This window comes from Geotrypetes seraphini, chromosome 5, assembly GCF_902459505.1.
Source record: "Geotrypetes seraphini chromosome 5, aGeoSer1.1, whole genome shotgun sequence".
Taxonomy (NCBI): domain Eukaryota; kingdom Metazoa; phylum Chordata; class Amphibia; order Gymnophiona; family Dermophiidae; genus Geotrypetes; species Geotrypetes seraphini.
This window is the reverse complement of record NC_047088.1, coordinates 101063937-101082270: the sequence shown is the minus strand read 5'-3', so window position 1 is coordinate 101082270 and position 18334 is coordinate 101063937. Positions and strand designations below refer to the sequence as shown.

Below are 18334 nucleotides of genomic sequence, written 5' to 3'. Positions count from 1 at the left end.
CGAAAGAAACTATATGACAGCCTTTTAGCGACACAGGCAGCAAAGATCGATACTACCATCACCAATCTACTGACCAAATCAATAGACACTAAAGTATTCCGAAAAGAAATCAAAACTCATCTCTTCAAAAAACACTTCCCATCATCATAACCTCACAAAAGTATTAGAAAATGCTCTCATGACCACCCTACCACCACCACCAGCAACACCTTGAATCCGGACAATATTATCTCTATTCGTCTAAACAACAGAATCCGGACAATATTATCTCTATTCGTCTAAACAACCTATCACTATCTACTATCTGCTATCAATTTCTCCTGGAAAAGTCCAGAATAACAATTGTAACTTGACGCATTCTTAATTACATGTACTACAATGATACTGGAAATGTCCAGTCTTCTAACTTGTAATCCGCTTAGAACCGCAAGGCACAAGCGGAATAGAAATCACTAATGTAATGTAATGTAATGTAATGGATACTGGATAAAATCTAAATGTCACACCTGACACACAGCAAGTCTATTTGTTTATTTGTAAAGGGGTTTCTCCTTAGACCATTGGGTAATGAAGCCATACTCACAGGTAGCATTCTAAGGAGGAAGCCTGTGTGCGAAACTCTCCACAAGCTCAGCAAACCCTTTCTTTGGAGGACAACTGAGCATGCAATGGGATTCCAATGCTGACCAGGATTCCATTTTAGCACTCAGGGTATAACGAACAGAAATAGTTAAACAAAAGAGATGAAGGAGGATTATAAATGGGGCTGCATTCCCTGCCATCTATGGAGAACCCCTGCTCTATATTATTGGGATCTAGCTAGGTACTAGGGACCTGGGATGGCCACTGTTGGAAACAGGATGGAAAAATTATGTTCTTACCCGTTAATTTTCTTTCCTTTAGACGCAGCAGATGAATCCAGAGACCAATGGGATAGCACACATCTACCAGCAGGTGGAGATAGAGAAACTGATTAACAGGTGGTCCTATTGGCTGGCACGCCTCCTGCATCTTCAGTATTGCTCCTTGCCCAAGCACCTTAACCATCAATATGCTTAGCATGTAAAAAACTTCTTTCCCATAACAAATTTCAAAAGGTAATAATACAGAATACAACTATCAATAATAACAGACTTCGAAAGTTGAAAAAGAAAAAACCGACAGTCAATATCCAGAAAGGGTGGGGCTCTGGATTCATCTGCTGCGTCTAAAGGAAAGAAAATTAACAGGTAAGAACATAATTTTTCCTTCCTTAGCAACAGCAGCAGATGAATCCAGAGACCAATAGGATGTAGCAAAGCAATCCTCAATCTGGGTGGGAAGCAAACGCTGCCTCCGCAACAACCGAAGCACTAAACGTAGCCTCCGCATGCGCCCCCACATCCAACCGGTAATGCTGAGATAAAGTATTCTTGGAAGACTAAATAGCCGCGTGACAAAACTCCTCCAAGGAAAAAACCTCTGGACTGAGTCCAAGTAGTCGCCATTGCTCTGACTGAATGGTCATGAAGTTCTTCCGCCAGCTGCTTTCCTGCCATCAAGTAAGCGTAAAGAATGTCCTCCAGGACCCTTTGAGCGATGGAGGCTTTGGACGCTGCCATGTTTGTCGCGTCCCTTGAAGAATACAAAGAGGTGAACTAAATGACTAAAAGTCGTTAGAATCCTACAGATTGCGGAGAATGCTACGCACTTAAAAAAAAACAAAAACGCAGTGAAGAAAAGCTCGCCTCCCCATTCCTCCTCCCAGGAAGAAGGAAGGAAAAGTGAGAGCGGTATAAAAGAAAGGATGACACCAACTTAGAAAGAAATTGTGGTATTGTCCGAACTGACACTCCAGAATTTGTAAATCAGAAATAAGAATCCCCTCCATACAAGGCCTGCAACTCAGAAAACTGCTGAGCTAAAGCCATGGCCACAAGAAACACCATGTTCAACGTCACAGCCTTTTAGAGTCTCAAAAGACAAGGTTGAAACGAAGCCTTCTGTAAACTGCGAAGAAGTACCTTAAGACTGTACTCTGGTCAGGGCTTCTTAAGAGATGTACGAATATACTGTACTTTTAGGAACTGAACTACATGAAGCTGAAAAGTAAGCGAAGAGCGAGATACCTAGCCCTTGTAACAAGCTAAGATTGCCAGTTGAAGCTGAAGGGAATTGAACGTTAAGCCCTTGGCAATATGCTTGTGTCAAAAAAGAAAGAATATAAAACATAGAACTTTGGAAGAGTGCCAATGTTGAGAAGTACCCAAGAATGGAAAAGCCTCCAAAAGGAAGCATAAGCCACAGGTGAAGACGTCTGTATTGCCTGGAGAAGAGAAGAAATAACCTGCTTCGCATAACTCTTACATGTCAGCCATGACTTCTCAAAAGCTAGGTCGTAATATCAATGTAGGACAAATATCCATGTTGATTGGACCCTAGGTGAGTAAATCCGGAGATACCAGGAATCTCAACAGTTCAGCCGTCGAAAGACTCATCAGATCCGCATAGCAAGGATGGCATAGCCAATCCAGAGATTCTCTAATTACTGTGCCCTGAAAGCGAGCTTGAGATGGCAAATCCATCCAATCATCAGCCAGGGGAAAACACTTAAAAAGAGAAACCAGAGGTGAGAAAGAAGCAACGCTGCTACCCCCTCTGACTGCCATTCCCTGCGTCTGCTGAAGAAGCTAGGAAGCTTTAAATTTCAAGACAAGGCCATGAGGTCTAGTTCTAGGAGATCTCACATTTACACAAAGAGCTGGAACACCTGACCAAATAGTTTCCAATTTCCAGGATGTGGAAGATTTTACTTCTACTACTATTTATTATTTCCAAAGCGCTGAAAGGCGTATACAGCGCTGTACATTTTAACATACAATAGACGATCCATGCTCAGATTTTGTGGTGAGAAAGTCTATCTAAACCCTTTTCCTGTCCTGTAATATGATGCGCTGACAGAAGAGGAAGATGAGATTCCACCCATTGAAGTAGAACCATTACTTTACTCGCCAACTGAGTACATCACGTACTTTCCTGGCCGTAGAGAAATACCACCGTCATAACACTGTCCTAAAAGACCTTTATCGTCATTCCGGAAGAATGGTCTGAAACTCCTGAAACGGTAGCCAGACCGTGCTTCAGTCCAGAAGAATGACGAGTACTGACTCCTTGCGCTGAGGATTGAAGGCACTGAGCCCCCCCAACCCGACAGCCTGGGATGTTTGGCGACTTTGAGCCAATCCAGCAAAGACCGAGGAATGCCTTTGAAAAGATTAATCTTGCTGAGCCACCAAATTATATTGAGCGATGCTTGAGGAGCCTACTAGATACTACAATTGGAGCCTTGAGATACCGGGAACCACTGGAACAAAAGCGACTGCTGTTGCATTCTCATGTGAAAGCGAGCCGAAGTTCCCAGTGGAGTCACCACCATAGATCCTAGGCCGCACAATGGTATAAATTGTTAGCTGGATTGATAAATAAGAAACCAGAAACTGGTCTTAAGGACATTTGGAGTATTGAGATTAAGCACCAAATTTCTGCATCTCAGTGGGCATGAATCTGGACTTGGAGGTTGAGATGTACAATGTCAGCATCTATGAGACAAACTTGGTTTTTTCTGTTACATAAGAGCATTATGGACCCCTGTTCGGTTACAAAAGTTAGATAGCTCTAAGTCAAATAAATGTTGGCATTGTCATCTTGAAGTAGGGACTTTAGATCATTTATTGTTCTACTATCCACTTATTTAGGCGTTTTGGAATTCAATATGGGGCCAAATAAATTGTTTATTGGAAAATCCAGTGGCATTGTCTTATGATACTGTGTTATTTGGCATGTCAATGAGAGCTAAAAGTCAAATATCATCTAAGAACAACAGACTTTTATTAATATTGACAGGAGTCGCCATACAACAAATTACAAGCAATTGGAAGAGGCTTAACTATAGTTTTTGGTGGAATTCATTGTGTCATATGTATAAAATGGAAAGAACATTAGCCATACAGAAAGGGAATTTTAAAAAATTTCAGATTTGGGAGCCATTAGCAAAATATTATAACATCTAATTATTGTTTTCTCCTATAAACATGCACATCCGGGAGGGGGGAGGTTTGATAGGATAATAAATTTAGATATATTGAATTGAGGATCATTATAGAAATTATATATGTCAGTCATTGTGATTGTTTAGGAAGGAGGGGGGAAATAATTTTGAAATAGATATTAACAGAATATTAAGTATGATACTGAAGTTAAAAAAATGTTGTATTTATTGTTACACTTATTGTAAGATTTGAAAATAATAATGAATTGGGAAAAAAAGAACCTAGAACCTGTACAGAATCCCATACTCTTGTTCTTGGTGACTGAAGAAGGCAAACCTGAGACTGTAACCTGTCGCCCCAGTCTCTGGGAAGAAACACATTCCTCTCCTACGTGAACAACATCCCCTGATATTCCAATAATTAGCATAGGAGAAAAGAGCTCTTTGGAAATTTGAAGATTCACATCCAAAGAATTGAAGTTCAAATAAAAGAAATCACCCGTTTGTTGTCTGACAAATTGACCTGGCTGGAAGACATCCAAATCAAGCAGTCGTCTAAGAAAGAAAGTACCTGAATCTCCTGTTTGCGCCAAAATGCCACTATTGCCCTCATTTTCAAAAATGTTCATGGAGCTGTGGCTAGGCCAAATGGCATCTGCCAAAACTGATAGCGCTGCTCGATGAGAGCCAAGCGAAGATAGTGCAAATTCATTATCCATAGGGAAATTGTAAATATACTCACAGTTTTTCACCGGAAATGTCTAACTCTGAGAAACTAATTTACCATAATGAGATCCAGCGCCTGTATGACCAATTCCCTCATCTTAGGCACTATGAAGTAAATGGAATAACTTCCCTTAGTTCCGGAAGAACTAAAACTACTGCCCCGAGTACCAGTAACACTTTAAAAGGGGTCTCACACAAACTTAACCTTTGGAAGCTCAATACATGGTGACTCCAAGAAAGAATCTGGGAGAAGGATTCAAAGTTGCAAGCATCCTGAAAAATGCCCAAAGCCCCCTGACCTGACATCATAGCGTCTCTCCCCTCACGAGAAAGCATAAAGAGTTATCAGAGGAAGTGAAGAGTTATCAGAGGAAGTGAAGACCCCTTCAGAATGAAGAGAAGACAGTCGGGGAATGGCTGGACTAGAGCTGTAAATTTTGGAACCAGAAAGGAACTTTCCCACAAAAAATCCAGCTTTGCAAAGTAAGATGGAATATGTCAGAATTCTGAAAACAGTAATAATTCCATGCAATGTTAGCCAAAAACTTACTGCCTTTAAAGTGAAGACGTACAAGAAGGAATCTAGAAGCTGCATTGACCGCCCCATGGGAAATAAGCTGTACCCTAATTGTTATCAGACAAAGCTCACATCCCTAAAGAGAGCTTCAGGGATGATTCCAACAGCCACATAGCATTTGCTACTCTGTGGGTTTGGGAAAATAGGTAACTTGTTCCTGGTTAGAAGGAGCTACACGGCTCTTCCTGCCAGTTTGAGGGACTGTCTAGCAGGTGCCATAAGAAGATGGTGACCTGAGAAATCTGTGTGAGAAGCTTTGAAACTTGCAGTCCCTGGCACCCTAGAAATAGAAAAGACAGTTCAGGAATCAATTCTATAGTGCTACCAGATACCAACAGCACTTTAGTGCTACCAGACACACACAGCGCTGCACAGAGGCACAAAGAAAAAGAAAACCTCTAAACTTCCATAGACTCACTCTTCAGGGACACCGAGAGAGATAAAAAGATACCCGTATGAAACACAGGGTACTCTCATGCCGCCGACATCACTGTGCAGCAATTTGCCTTCTGCCAACCCATAACAGAAAAAAAAATGAGATTGCACGGCTGAGCACAGGGCAGAATCTCTTTCTTAAGCACCGTGAGGCATAACAGTACAGTTGCAATTAAAGTAGTTAAGTCTTTTCAAGCAGAGAGAGTGGGGAAACATGCACACAAGGTATATCACTGCAACAGTGGCAAAAGCTGTTGAACTACTCCTGACGCGAAGAACCCTGAAAACAGGGAAGCTGCGGGATAGTGACCTAAGTCAGCTGCAAAATAAACTCCGTGAACGCTGCGGTGCTCCTGCTAGCACCGGAGACTCAAGCGCATGCCTGTTTAATGGCAAAATGAGCTGGCTCTATCAAAAATGCATTAAAAACCTACCCAGAGCCAACCATTAAAATATTTTTCACACTGTCATGATATAAAATGCTTAAAATGAATATTGGAGAGAAATAAATGAATGCTGCTTCGTTCTTAACTTAGGAAAATAAGTGCACGCCTCTTGCGCTCAGTCAGGAACCGGCTATGTGAAGAACACACCCAGAGCCATCCAAATATTTATCTCCACCCGGCCGCGGGAACTATCAAGCAGAGTCCGCCTCGGGGAGAAATCCCATTACCGCTGTGGCGCTGCTGCCAGAGTATGAAAACAAGCGCGCGCCTACAACATGCGGGAAGGCACTAGTTCCATCAATGGAGCTCTATCCATACACCTGAAGCCCTTTACTGAATAAACTTCATACAAATGTAAATTTACTTGTCAGTCACTAAACCATTTCTACAACTCTACAAAATATAGTGTTTGATAAAAAACATATTCCTTCTGTAGACTTACACCGAACCCGCAGCTCCACCACAACCAGAAATAAAAAAAGAAGTTCAAATAAAACATATACTCACAACTTTGTTGATAGTGCAGGGAGATGCCGGTTGCTTAGCACTATGAAGGCACAATTGTTTAATAGTCACTGTGGTCTCTTTTTTTTTTTTTTTTTTGCAGTGAAGGAAAGAAGAAAAATTGAGACCCGGTCAGACCCTCTATCGTTGGAGGGAGGGTGAGGCAGGGACCTGGGGGGGGGGGCCCAGGTGTAACCTTTAAAGCTGGCACCATTCAGCCAGACACCCCTGTCTCACTGAAGAGAAACCTCAACAGAAGAAATAAAATTGCTGTCTCACTGAAGAGAAACCTCAACTGGAGAAATAGAATGGCAGTCTCACTGAAAAGAAACCTCAACAGGAGAAAATAATTTTCCAGTCACAGCCAGCATTCAGGAGCTAGTTGAATAGCGACCATCACCTGCTGGGAGATAGAGCATACTGAAGATGCAGGAGGCGTGCCAGCCAATAGGACTACCAGTTAATCAGTTTCTCATCTCCACCTGCTGGTAGATGTGTGCTAACCCATTGGTCTCTGGATTCATCTGCTGCTGTTGCTAAGGAAACTGAGCTTGATGGACCTTCAGTCTGTCCTAGTATGGTAATTCTTATGTTCTTACACTTTTTCCATCAACAAGCAAGAGACCCCCAATTAGTGTGGTAAGGAGTGGTCTAGTAGTAGAGCTGCTGCCTCAGTACTCTAATGTGGGATTGATCACAGCAATGCTTCTTGTGACCCTGGGCAAGACACTTAATCCTCCACTGTCCCAGGTACAAAATAAGTGCCTGTATATATGTAAACATCTTTGAATGTATAATCACAAAAAGGTGGCATACAAGTCCCATTCCCCCCACTTAGTGGTGACTCCAAAGCTGCAGACTGAATTAAAACACAGTAAATGTAAGGGTAGCAAGAAAGAAAAATTTCAAAAGTAAGGGTAGCAAATATAAGAGTAGCAAGAAAAAAAAATTTCAAATGGCAAAAAAGATTTTTTTGCGAACAGAATGTCCAAAAATTGCATCCTGATGTAAGACCGTGTTAAGGTAGTAATATTGGGAAAATGTATACCGTACATAATTAAATATAAGACGAGATTTTTTAGTCTGCAAAAAATGGCCCAAAAATGCTGCTGTTGTTTCTTGGGAGGTGCTTGAGTGTAAGGAGCTGCCCTTAGAGGATAACACCTCTGGTAGTATGGAAAAGGTTGAGAAGGCTTTGCAGGAGCTGGCTTAGGCTTTGGTCTGACAATAGAAGCAAAAGATTTTTCAGAGAACTTCTTGGTGGCAGACTCTATGGATTCATCAAAGAGGTCATTGCCCTCACAAGGAATATTAGCCAGACGATCCTGAAGATTAGGATCCATATCGATGGTGCGAAGCCAGGCCAGGCGGCGCATTGCTACCAAGAATGCAGTGACCCTCGAGTAAAGTTCAAAGGCTTCATAAGATGACTGGAGAAGATGCAACCCGAGTTGTGCCAAGGTAGCAGAGAGTTGCTGAAACTCCAAATGTCTATGTTGACCAAGGTCTTTAGAAAACTAGGAAGAACATCAATCAAGTACTTGAAATAAGTAATGAAAATAAAATTATAGTTTAGGACCCTGGAGACCATCATTGAATTTTGATAAAGACGTTGGCCAAACTTATCCATGGTCCTATCCTCTTTTCCAGGAGATATGGTTGCATAGACCCTGGAAGGATAGGTCCTCTTCAATGAAGATTCCACAAGGAGGGATTGATGAGATAGTTGTGAATTCTCAAATCCCTTACAATGAAGATTTCTATACCTTGATTCCAACTTGCCTGGAACTGCAGGAATCGCATAAGGAGTCTCAAGGTTTCGTGAGGAAGTTTGAGAGACTCTGCATGAGGCTGAGGTATACTCATTTCCTCTAAATACTCCTTAGAGTACTTTGATCCAACATCGAATTTAATGTCCAGTTCCTCAGCCATCTGACGGAGGATGGAGGAAAAGGACAATTGATCCGCCAGAGCATGGCCTTGAGAGGGACTCGATGTCCTCGAGGCGTTTTGAGTGGAAAACGAAGGTGAGGCCTCTCTGGAGTATTGGTATCCAAGTGAATAGACAGACTGTGACGAGGCATTGTAATCAGCTGAGTCCTTGGGTTCTGCGATCAGTGTTCTCAATCGAGTTGAAGGCCTTGAAGAGCTAGAAGGGCTGGATGAGGTAAGCTTCTCTCTGGAAGAAGATCTGCACCTCAATGAATGCATCGATGAGGGCCTCGACTGGCAACGAGAGTGCTGTCTGGAAGCAGGTCTCATGCGAGGTCAATGAGACTTCGCCCTGTGCCTCGAATCGGGCAATGCCTTTGGAGAGGGTATAGGGCTGGAAGCTATAGATCGAAACCCCATAGACTCAGTGGTTTGGGTCGAGGAATCTCGAAGCACTCCCAAAGACTTGGCTCCTTGTATGGAGTGTGAAGATTCCATTCGAGACACTCGCAAAGACTCGACTCCTTGCATAGTGTGTGGCACAGGCACAGGCAAGGACTTGACCTCTTGTGAGACTGCTGAGTGCCCAGGCTGGACTGCAGGAAGCAGAGTCGAGGCAGGACTGTATTTGCTCAGTAACTGAACAAATTCCCGCTCTAAAATGGTAATGATAGTAGCCTGCAATTGTGGATCAGAGTCTGAAATTGGACCACTTGCTGAGGCTAAAGGCTCCGGGATGGCAGAGGAAGCATGTTTTGGCTTGGAGTGCTTGGATAGCTTGAGGACCACCGCTGGAACCGTCTGCTTAGGTATCTGACTTGAGGGAAGCTCAGGAGAAGACTTGGCAGATTTACTCGATTTCAAGGACGATCCAAACGATGAGACTCGAGGTCGGAGTTGTGGAGGCAGGAGGACATCCCGCAGAAGGGTTGACCAAGTCGGAGGTCGAGGGTGTAGAAGAGTCCATCCTGAAAATCTTCTCCACTTGAACCTGACGATGTTTGAGGGCTCGAGACTGAAGAGTAGCACAGCAAATGCACGACTCCGGGCAATGGTCAGGCTTCAGGCACTGAAGACACCAGCGGTGTATGTCAGTGAGGGAGATCGCACGTTGGCACTGGTTACACTTCTTAAAACCCATGACTGGCCGGGACATAGAAGGGAAGATAGCCGCCGCAAAGTCGAAGCCCGCAGGCTGCGGGCATGTGGCAGGCCCCGTCAGTCGATGAAAAAATAAAATTTTTTTTTTTTTTTTCAGAAACGAAACAAAAAGCACAGAAACAAAAAGAAAAGCACGAACTGCAGTGAAGATAAGGCACGAAGCGAACTAAGTTCAGCGCAGAGCGTCAAAGACGTACTTCTTGGCTCCGCGGAAAACTGAGAACTGAGGAGACGCACCCTGTGCTGGGCGGGAAGGCACTCACGCATGCGCGGTGTGGCAGACTCAAAACTTCTAAATTTTCTACAAGTAAGTCTGCTTGCGAGGCTGTCCGCATCCGGGCTCCGTGGATGACGTCATCCACATGTGAGAATAGGCTGCTTGCTTGTCCTGGGATAAAGCACAGTTACTTACCATAATAGTTGTTATCCAGGGTCAGCAGGCAGCTAGTTTCACAACCCACATGTGAGAATAGGCTGCCTGCTTGTCCTGTGATAATATATTTTACATTATTTTTGGTGTGTCTGAAACTAATAAAGATACGTTCAAATAAAGCATTATACTGTATAACATATATTTTTTAAATTACAGGTTGATTTATCATTGGAGCTGCACTATAAACTGACAAAATGTTATGCTAAGCCGTTCTAAAATACTGAAACTAAAGGAGTCAGGATGTCTTCTTAATACTGCTAACAATTTATTTATTTTTATCAGCAGTACATTTTAGAAGATTGCAAAGTTGGTCTAATAAGAAATCTTCTCAGCCAGTCAGCAACCAGTTGATTTTTCTCTCTTAAAATATAAGATAAAAAAAACTAGTGCTCTACCAGATAGAAAATATGAGACACTCACCTGTCGGATGTTCTGTCCCACGTATTCGATCACCATCTCATCTGCAGCAATGGGTTCCATGGCAAAAAGACCCCATTCATGGATGCGGCTGCGGCCAAAGCGCAATTTTTTCTTACGGAACTAGAAGAAAAAGATCAAATTCTCCCTGATATAGAGAAAAGCTCAAATTGAGATCCTGAGAGCACTGTTCTACAATATCTCCTCCTGCTCCTCTAAAAACAGCACAGATCTTCCAGTGGTTAGAGTAGTAGATGGACAACTAGGATAGCCAGGACTCAAATCATACTTATCCTACTGAAGTTTCTTGCAACTGTGGCCATGTCACTTCACCCTCCATTATAAACACTCTTCGGGAAGAAAATAACTAGTGTTGAACTGTTTCTCTCCTTAAGCTTGGATTTAGAATAGGCAAATAATTAAATCTAAAATTCAACTCCGTATTACTCTTGCTCAGTAGCATACCATATCATATTATTTCATTATTACAATTCCACTCGCAGAATTCTATTAATGTGCTTCAGTCCTGCTTTATGGCAGCACCTTATTAGGAAACCCATATACACAACTCTGTCAATACACCTCTATCATTTCCTGCAACATTCCCTATTCAATCTTGCGATTATTTCTACAAACATCAAGCAACACTGACCTTCAGCTGATTCAACTTCAGCAAATCACTATCCAGGACTGCAGAAGTTCCAATAGCACTCAGCAACCTCCGCTGCTCTGACCGTCTTTCCGATAACACACGGTTGGGGCCCTGCAGAGGGTGAAGAAACAATTTGTCTCAGTTTGTTGATTTCTTTTCCATTAACTGATATACTAGTCTGGATCACAAAGTAGGCAGTTTCTCTTACAAGAAAAACAAACCTCTCCACTTTTACAATGGAAGAACTTTGCTTCTTCTGGGTGCAAACTCCTCTTTTATCACAGTTCATGTATTCCCATAACAGAAAAATGTAAAACAAGAAGGTGATTCTACTGATCTGTAAGAGAAGTTCTCCTTACAAAGTAATTCACCAGTCACATGAGTGGGTTATCTTGACCGTATTTAAACACCAAAGGAAAAATTATGTCTTACCTGATAATTCTTTGAGTCATAGAATATGAATCCAGAAGCTTTTGAGTTATGGCCATCTACCAGCAGGAGACAGTGGGCAACTCTTTCATATAAGGACAGTATGTATTCTAGTCCTTCAGTATTTCTTATAACAAAACAGAATTTACTACAAGGAATGATAATCATATGAATAAGACAAGCTAAACTTTTCCTCCCTCCCAGAGAAGTGCAATGTAGAGTTGATAAGTATACAATTGAAGGGAACCACCTACAAATAGTAACCTGAACAGAGAAACCAACAGGAAACAAAAGCAGAAAAGTTCAAAGATGGGCTTCTGGATTCATACAATGTGATTAAAGAAAATTATCAGATAAGAATTCTTCCTTCCTTGTGTTCACAACATATGAATCCAGAAGCATATAGCAAAGCAGTCCTCAATTCAAACAGCTGCAGAGAGATCAGACACTCTGAAAGCTGTCTCTGATCTAGCCGTGATAGCAACCCAATACTGCTCAGAAAAAGTGTGCAAAGAGGACTAAGTAGTCAATCCACAAATCTCATTAAGAGAAAAAGTGTGAGACTCAGCCTAGGAAGTAGAAAGAGCCTTTGTAGAGTGAGCCTTCATAGACAAGGTTTGCTAGAATGCACATAGGCAGAAGAGATGGCTTCCCTAATCCACTTCGAGGCTCCTTTACCTCTATTTAGGCCTGCAGAGAGCACAAAAAGGTGATCCAACTGACAGAAATCATTTGCAACCTCGGGATATAGCAGAAGAATTTGGCATATGTCCAGAACATCTCGTACCTTCTGCAATCTTCTTTCTGGAAGGAAGAAATAAAGGCTGATTGATGCAAAAAGAACGGATCTTAGGCAAGAAGGAACAGTCTGGATGGAAACTCCAGCTTCAGAGCTGGAAAAATGGATCCCAACAGGTCAGGGTCAGCAATTCTTCAAGCTGATGTAATAGCCATCAAGCACTGTCTTCAACTTAAGATCATTAAGAGGAACATTCTTCAATGGTTCAAAGGGAGATTTCTTCAAATCCCCGAGTACCAGATTAAGATTCCATTCAAGACAGGAAGAATGAAGAGGTGGTTTAAGATGGTTGACCCTTTTAAGAAAGTGCACTATGTCAAAATGAGCCACCAAACAGGAGTTGGACAAATGCCCCCCTTTAGCAAGATAATGCCACCACCTCAACCTTAAAGGAATTACAGTAGATTTCAGATAATTGGGACACCGGTTAATTGGGGCAGCCGTTTATTTTGTTCAAACCCAGGAGAACAAAATTAAAAAACAGTTATAAGGGGGGAACATTTTGCTGTTTACTGTGTACAGAACATCACGGATTCATCATTTTCCCATTAAGTATAAATGAGCAGCTGCATTTGCATACATATGCAACTGCGTTGAGTGTTGTGTTTTACCTGTGGTGTGTGCATTTAAAATGTCAAGGAAAAGATCTAACACTTGCAGAAAAAATTTGCTTGCTGAAATTGATAAAACCAATACCAAACACCAATCAACGCCAACTGGCAGAGATTACTGGAGTACCAAACTCTACAAGAGCATGGGCTGTACAAGAGAAATTGAGAAATAGTGTCCCAAAAATGGAAGTGTGAAAGTAAGGACCATCTAGAACAGGGGTGCCCACACTTTTTTGACTCGCGAGCTACTTTTAAAATGACCAAGTCAAAATTATCTACCAACAATAAAATTAAAAAAAAACACAATGCACACTGTACGCATAGAAAATGTTAATTATCATTCCTATTCCGGGGTTTTTTCAAAGATGACTCTATGCACTGCCACCTCAGTAACAACCATACAAAAATAGACAAATACCCCCCTCCCGCCTCGGGGAGAAATCCCATTACCGCCAGGAAGTCAAATCGGCACTGGCGGAGATTAAGGCAGAGGTGCGGGAGTTGGGCACCCGCGTGGTGGCTTCCGAGGATCAGGTAGCTAAGATGGCGGCGGAGGTGGCTGAACAAAAATTGTCTGTGAACTCCCACGATTCTCTTCTTAAAGAATTGCAAGCGCATGTTGAAGATCTGGAAAATAGATCCCGGAGGTGCAATATCCGTTTTAAGGGTATTCCGGAAATGGAGGAGCAACGGGATTGTGCGGCTGTGGTGCGAGATCTTTGTGGTTCGTTATTGGGACTAACTGATGCGCCGGAGAAAGGTTGGCTTCATATTCAGAGAGTGCATTGCAGCATGGGAACCCTGAGAGGGGCGAATGTGCGGGACATAATAGTCTGTTTTGGAGACTATGGCATTAAGGAGCGCATCATGGCCAAGGTGAGGGGATCCCCAGAATGGCGCTGGAAGGGGATTAGAGTGGGCATTTTTCAGGATTTGGCTTGGGCCACGCTTCAGAAGTGACAAGCTTTTCGTGATGTGATCTTCCTGCTGAGGGCCATCGGTATCGTTGGTTATTCTCTTTTGGTGTCTGGCTTACCATCAACGGGACATCATGGAAGGTGCACATGGTGAAGGAAGTGTAGAAGGTGCTGCAGGAATTGGGGTGTTGTAACATTCCGGGGCCAGAGCAGGGGCCCTTAACTTCGAATGTTACCTGAAGAGAGCATCTTTTGAGCTGCACATTTGGATTCTAGCTTTGGTTCCGGCAGGTTGATTCCTGGACTGGCTGGTGGACTTTTTCCTAGGTCTTTTTGGCTGAGAAAATGTTTTGGTTTTGAGTGGAACATTGGGTGGGAGAGGGTGATTTCGAAGGGTATGTGTCGGGTGTATGAAAGTATGTATGAGTCTGGGGAGCAGTTGGGTTTGTACTTCATTTCTTACCGGTATGACTGGTCATGGAAGAACAAGACCAGTATTGGCTGGGGGAGAGGGGAGGAGGGGGGTAAAGGGGGACAGGGGAGAGGGGGATCCACTAATGTTAACTCTGTAGTTGCCTTTAAATTGGGTTCTTGGAATGTGAATGGTCTCAATAATCTGGGGAAACGTAGTATTGTGTTGAAAGAAGTGTTGCATCTGCAATAGGATGTAGCCTTGTTAAAAGAGACACATTTGAGGGGAAGGGACTTGCATTTGTTGAGCCACCCCGGGTTTGAATGGGTATTTACACATCAAGGCGGGGGTCAGAAAAAAGGGGGGTTGGCGATTCTGATACGTAAAGGGACAGGGCTGGGGTTTTGATTAAATGGGGAGCGAGGAAAAAGAGAAGTAGGGAGGAAATTTATTTGCAGGAAGAGTTGTTGTGTTTGGAGTTACATCATAAGGACACGTTGTATCCAGGGGTTGCATGTCAATTGCGGAGTTTAAGACGGGAATTACAGCAATTCCAGTTGGAAGATGAAGCTTTTATGAGAGCCAGATTGAAACAGAGTCTTTTTTAATATAGGAATAAATCCGGAGCTCTGTTGGCGAGATTCCTTCGCAAGCGTAGATCTGTACATATGATCCAGGAAATTAAGGGGAGTAGAGGGAGCGCTTCTCGCACAGATTCTGATATACAGACCTGCTTTTTGACCTATTATAGTGATTTGTATAAAGTGGTCACCCGGCCTTTGGGGTGATTTTTTTGATGGATTGCCTTTACCCAGTGTGTCCCAGCTGGAGTATGACAGATTGAAGGAGCCGATCTCCGAATTGGAGGTGTTATGGGTGATTAGAGATTTAAAACCAGGAAAGGCGTGTGGGTTGGACGGGTTCTCTGATTTTATAAAAAGTTTCAGGACACCCTTAGTGCTTTGTTGGTCCGGGTAGCTAATGGGGCTCAAAATGGTAGCCCATTCCCAGGATCTATGGGAGATGCGGGTATTACTGTCCTGCCCAAGCCGGGGAGGGAGGCGACTAGTTGTGGGGCTTATAGACCTATCTCCCTTTTAAATGTGGACATTAAGATTATAGCGAAGGTGTTGGCTCTAGTTTGCTCACGTCTTGCCACCGCTTATCCATGTAGATTAAGCGGGGTTTATATCTCGGCGTCAGGTAGAAGATAATGTGCATCATACCTTGTATGTGATGTTGGAGGCCCAGGGCCTACGGGGGAATGGCAGTGATGGCTATTGATGCGGAGAAAGCCTTCGATAGGGTCCTTTGGGATTTTCTCTGGGCTGTTATGGCTAAAGTAGGCTTGGGTCCTTTACTTTGTGGTTGGGTTAGAGACCTGTATGCCGGGCCTCGGGCCTGTATTAAAATTAATGGGTCCTATACCAATTTTTTTTGCAATTGGTAGAGGTACTCGGCAGGGCTGTCCCTTGTCCCCTTTGCTATTCGCATTGTCCACTGAACCTCTTGCGGCGATGATTCGTATGCACCCTGGCATGCAGGGGGTTTGGGTGGGGACTCATGAGCATCGCATTGCACTTTTTGCGGATGATATTTTGTTATATATTCGAGATCCGGAGGGTACAATCCCCATTATTTTGGATATTTTCCGAACCTATGGGGGATTAGCAGGGTTTAAGGTTAATATGGATAAGACAGAGTTGATGGGCGTTAACTTGAAGGAGGAACCAGACTAGAGAGACCTCAAAGAATCTTAGCCCCCAAATCTTCCTGAATATCCAAACTATAATGGCACAAAAAGGTATGCATTTAAGACTAAGTAGCCACTTTGTATATTTTTTGTGGTGGAATCAAGCTATGCCTTGCCCAAGGCTTGCCTCCTCATATGGGGAACGGGACGGCCCGACAGAATGTTGGCAGACACATTTCATGTTTTAATCTATTTGGCAACCGTTGTCTTAGAAGCTATTTCATCTTTCCTGGCTCCATCAAATTGAACAAAGTCTATCCAAACTGCAAAGTCTTCCATTCATTTCAAATATCAGCACAATACTCTTCCAACATCTAAACCAGTGTTTCTCAATTTCTTCAAGTCAAGTACCCCCCTAAGTCTAACAAATATCAACCGAGTACCCCCGGCCAGGCTCCATCCCATACCCCACCCTCATAATAGTACTAATTGTAATGCAATTTTGTCTATCCATTTTTCATATACACACAATATAATCTTAGTAACCACAGAATTAAAAAAAACAAAACACAAAGCACACTGTACGCAAAGAAAATGTTAATTTTATTTGTTGGGGTTTTTTTTCAAAGAGGTCATAGCAGATGACTTTAAAATATGCAATGTCTCCTCAGTAACAACTATAGAAAACCATAAAAATATACAGTACTCCCCCGAAATTCGTGGGGGTTCTGTTCCAGGAACCCCCGTGAATTCAAAAGGCAGCGGAGGCAGGAGAGGGCAGCTGGAGCGCCGGCGAGTGAAGAAAATCACTTGCGGACTGCTCCGACCACCTCTTCCTGTAGTAAAGTTGGGCTACACCAATCAGGAGCTGCTTTGGTGTAGCCCGACTTTACTACAGGAAGAGGTCGGAGCAGACTGAGAATGATTGAGTCTGCGATTCATGAACCATGAATTTGGGGGGGAACACTGTAGTGCAAAATATAAACAGCAGATATAAATTCTCAAAATGGACACATTTTGATCACTAAATTGAAAATTTTCCTACCTTTGTTGTTTTCATGAGTCTTCTGACTGTGCATCCAATATTTCTTTCTGCCTCCTATACGCTTCCTCTCCTCCAGACCTCATTCCCTTCCCCAACCAACATCTCTCTCTGTCCCTCCACGAGTCCAACATTTCTCCCTCTCTCATCCCCTGGATCATGTGCAGTATTTTTCACAACTGACCACCTCCATTCCCATTTCTCCTTCTATCACTCCTCTCTAGCACCATGTCACATCTCTCCCTCCACCACTTTATCCAATATTCCTCCCCCTTTCATCCCCTTCAATCTGTTCCTATGTTCTCTCTCCACCACCATATCCAACAATTTTCCCTCTCACCCCTTTCTAGCTCTTTGTTTACTCCTGGCAGAATTCTGTGCATCTCTCCACTTCATTCTGCTCCTGGATCCATCTCCCTCCTTCTCCCCTTTCACCTCCTGCGCATCTTTCTCTCCCTCTCATCTACCCCCATGACCAACAACCTCTCTCTCTCTCCCTTCCTTGTGCCGTGTAAATTCTCGCTATCTCCTTCCATGCACCATCTTCCCTTCCACTCCTCCATTATTTGCAATTTAATCTTCTCCCCTCATCATGCATGTTTCAATCTACTCCCCCATCTTTCCTTCTTTTCACTCTCCCCTTCCCCTATGCCACCAGATTTTCTTCCTCTTACCTCTTTCCTCCCCCTGTGCCATCAGACATCCTTCCTCTCCTTCCCTGTATTAACAAGGCTTGAATTTTGCAGTCACGATATCGGCAGTGACTCTCACGTGCTGCCTGCCGCTAATCTGGAAATCTCCCCTCTGCCACGGAGAGACTTCCAAGTCAGTGGCAGGCAGTATGTAGGAATTGCTGCCGATATCGCAAAGAGATTTGATGCTGATTCGCTCCCCCCACCTCCGATTCGATGGTGATTCGCCCGCCTCCGATCTAAAGCAGAAGCGTCCCTCTCTGCCAGGGCTTCCCTCTGCCGCATCATTAGTGATGTCATCAGTAACGCAGCAGACGGAAAGGCCTCAGCAAGCAGACCAGGAGCAGCCTGTTTACCGCTGCTGTTTTAGGTCAGAGTCGGAGGTGGGAGGCGGGCCAAATCAGTATTGAATCTCACTGTGGTATCAGC

At 43.3% G+C, this 18334-nt stretch overlaps 1 protein-coding gene across 1 annotated transcript in view; it reads right to left on the bottom strand.

Annotated features, from left to right (window-relative positions):
- SETD1A (SET domain containing 1A, histone lysine methyltransferase) overlaps nt 1-18334 on the bottom strand; it is a 350806-nt gene that overhangs the window by 27254 nt on the left and 305218 nt on the right. The window contains exons 16-17 of the mRNA XM_033946630.1: nt 11311-11421; nt 10662-10781 (exon numbers count right to left, since the gene is read on the bottom strand). Of these exons, the coding sequence (XP_033802521.1) occupies nt 10662-10781; nt 11311-11421 (231 nt within the window). The remainder of the gene's footprint in view (nt 1-10661; nt 10782-11310; nt 11422-18334) is intronic.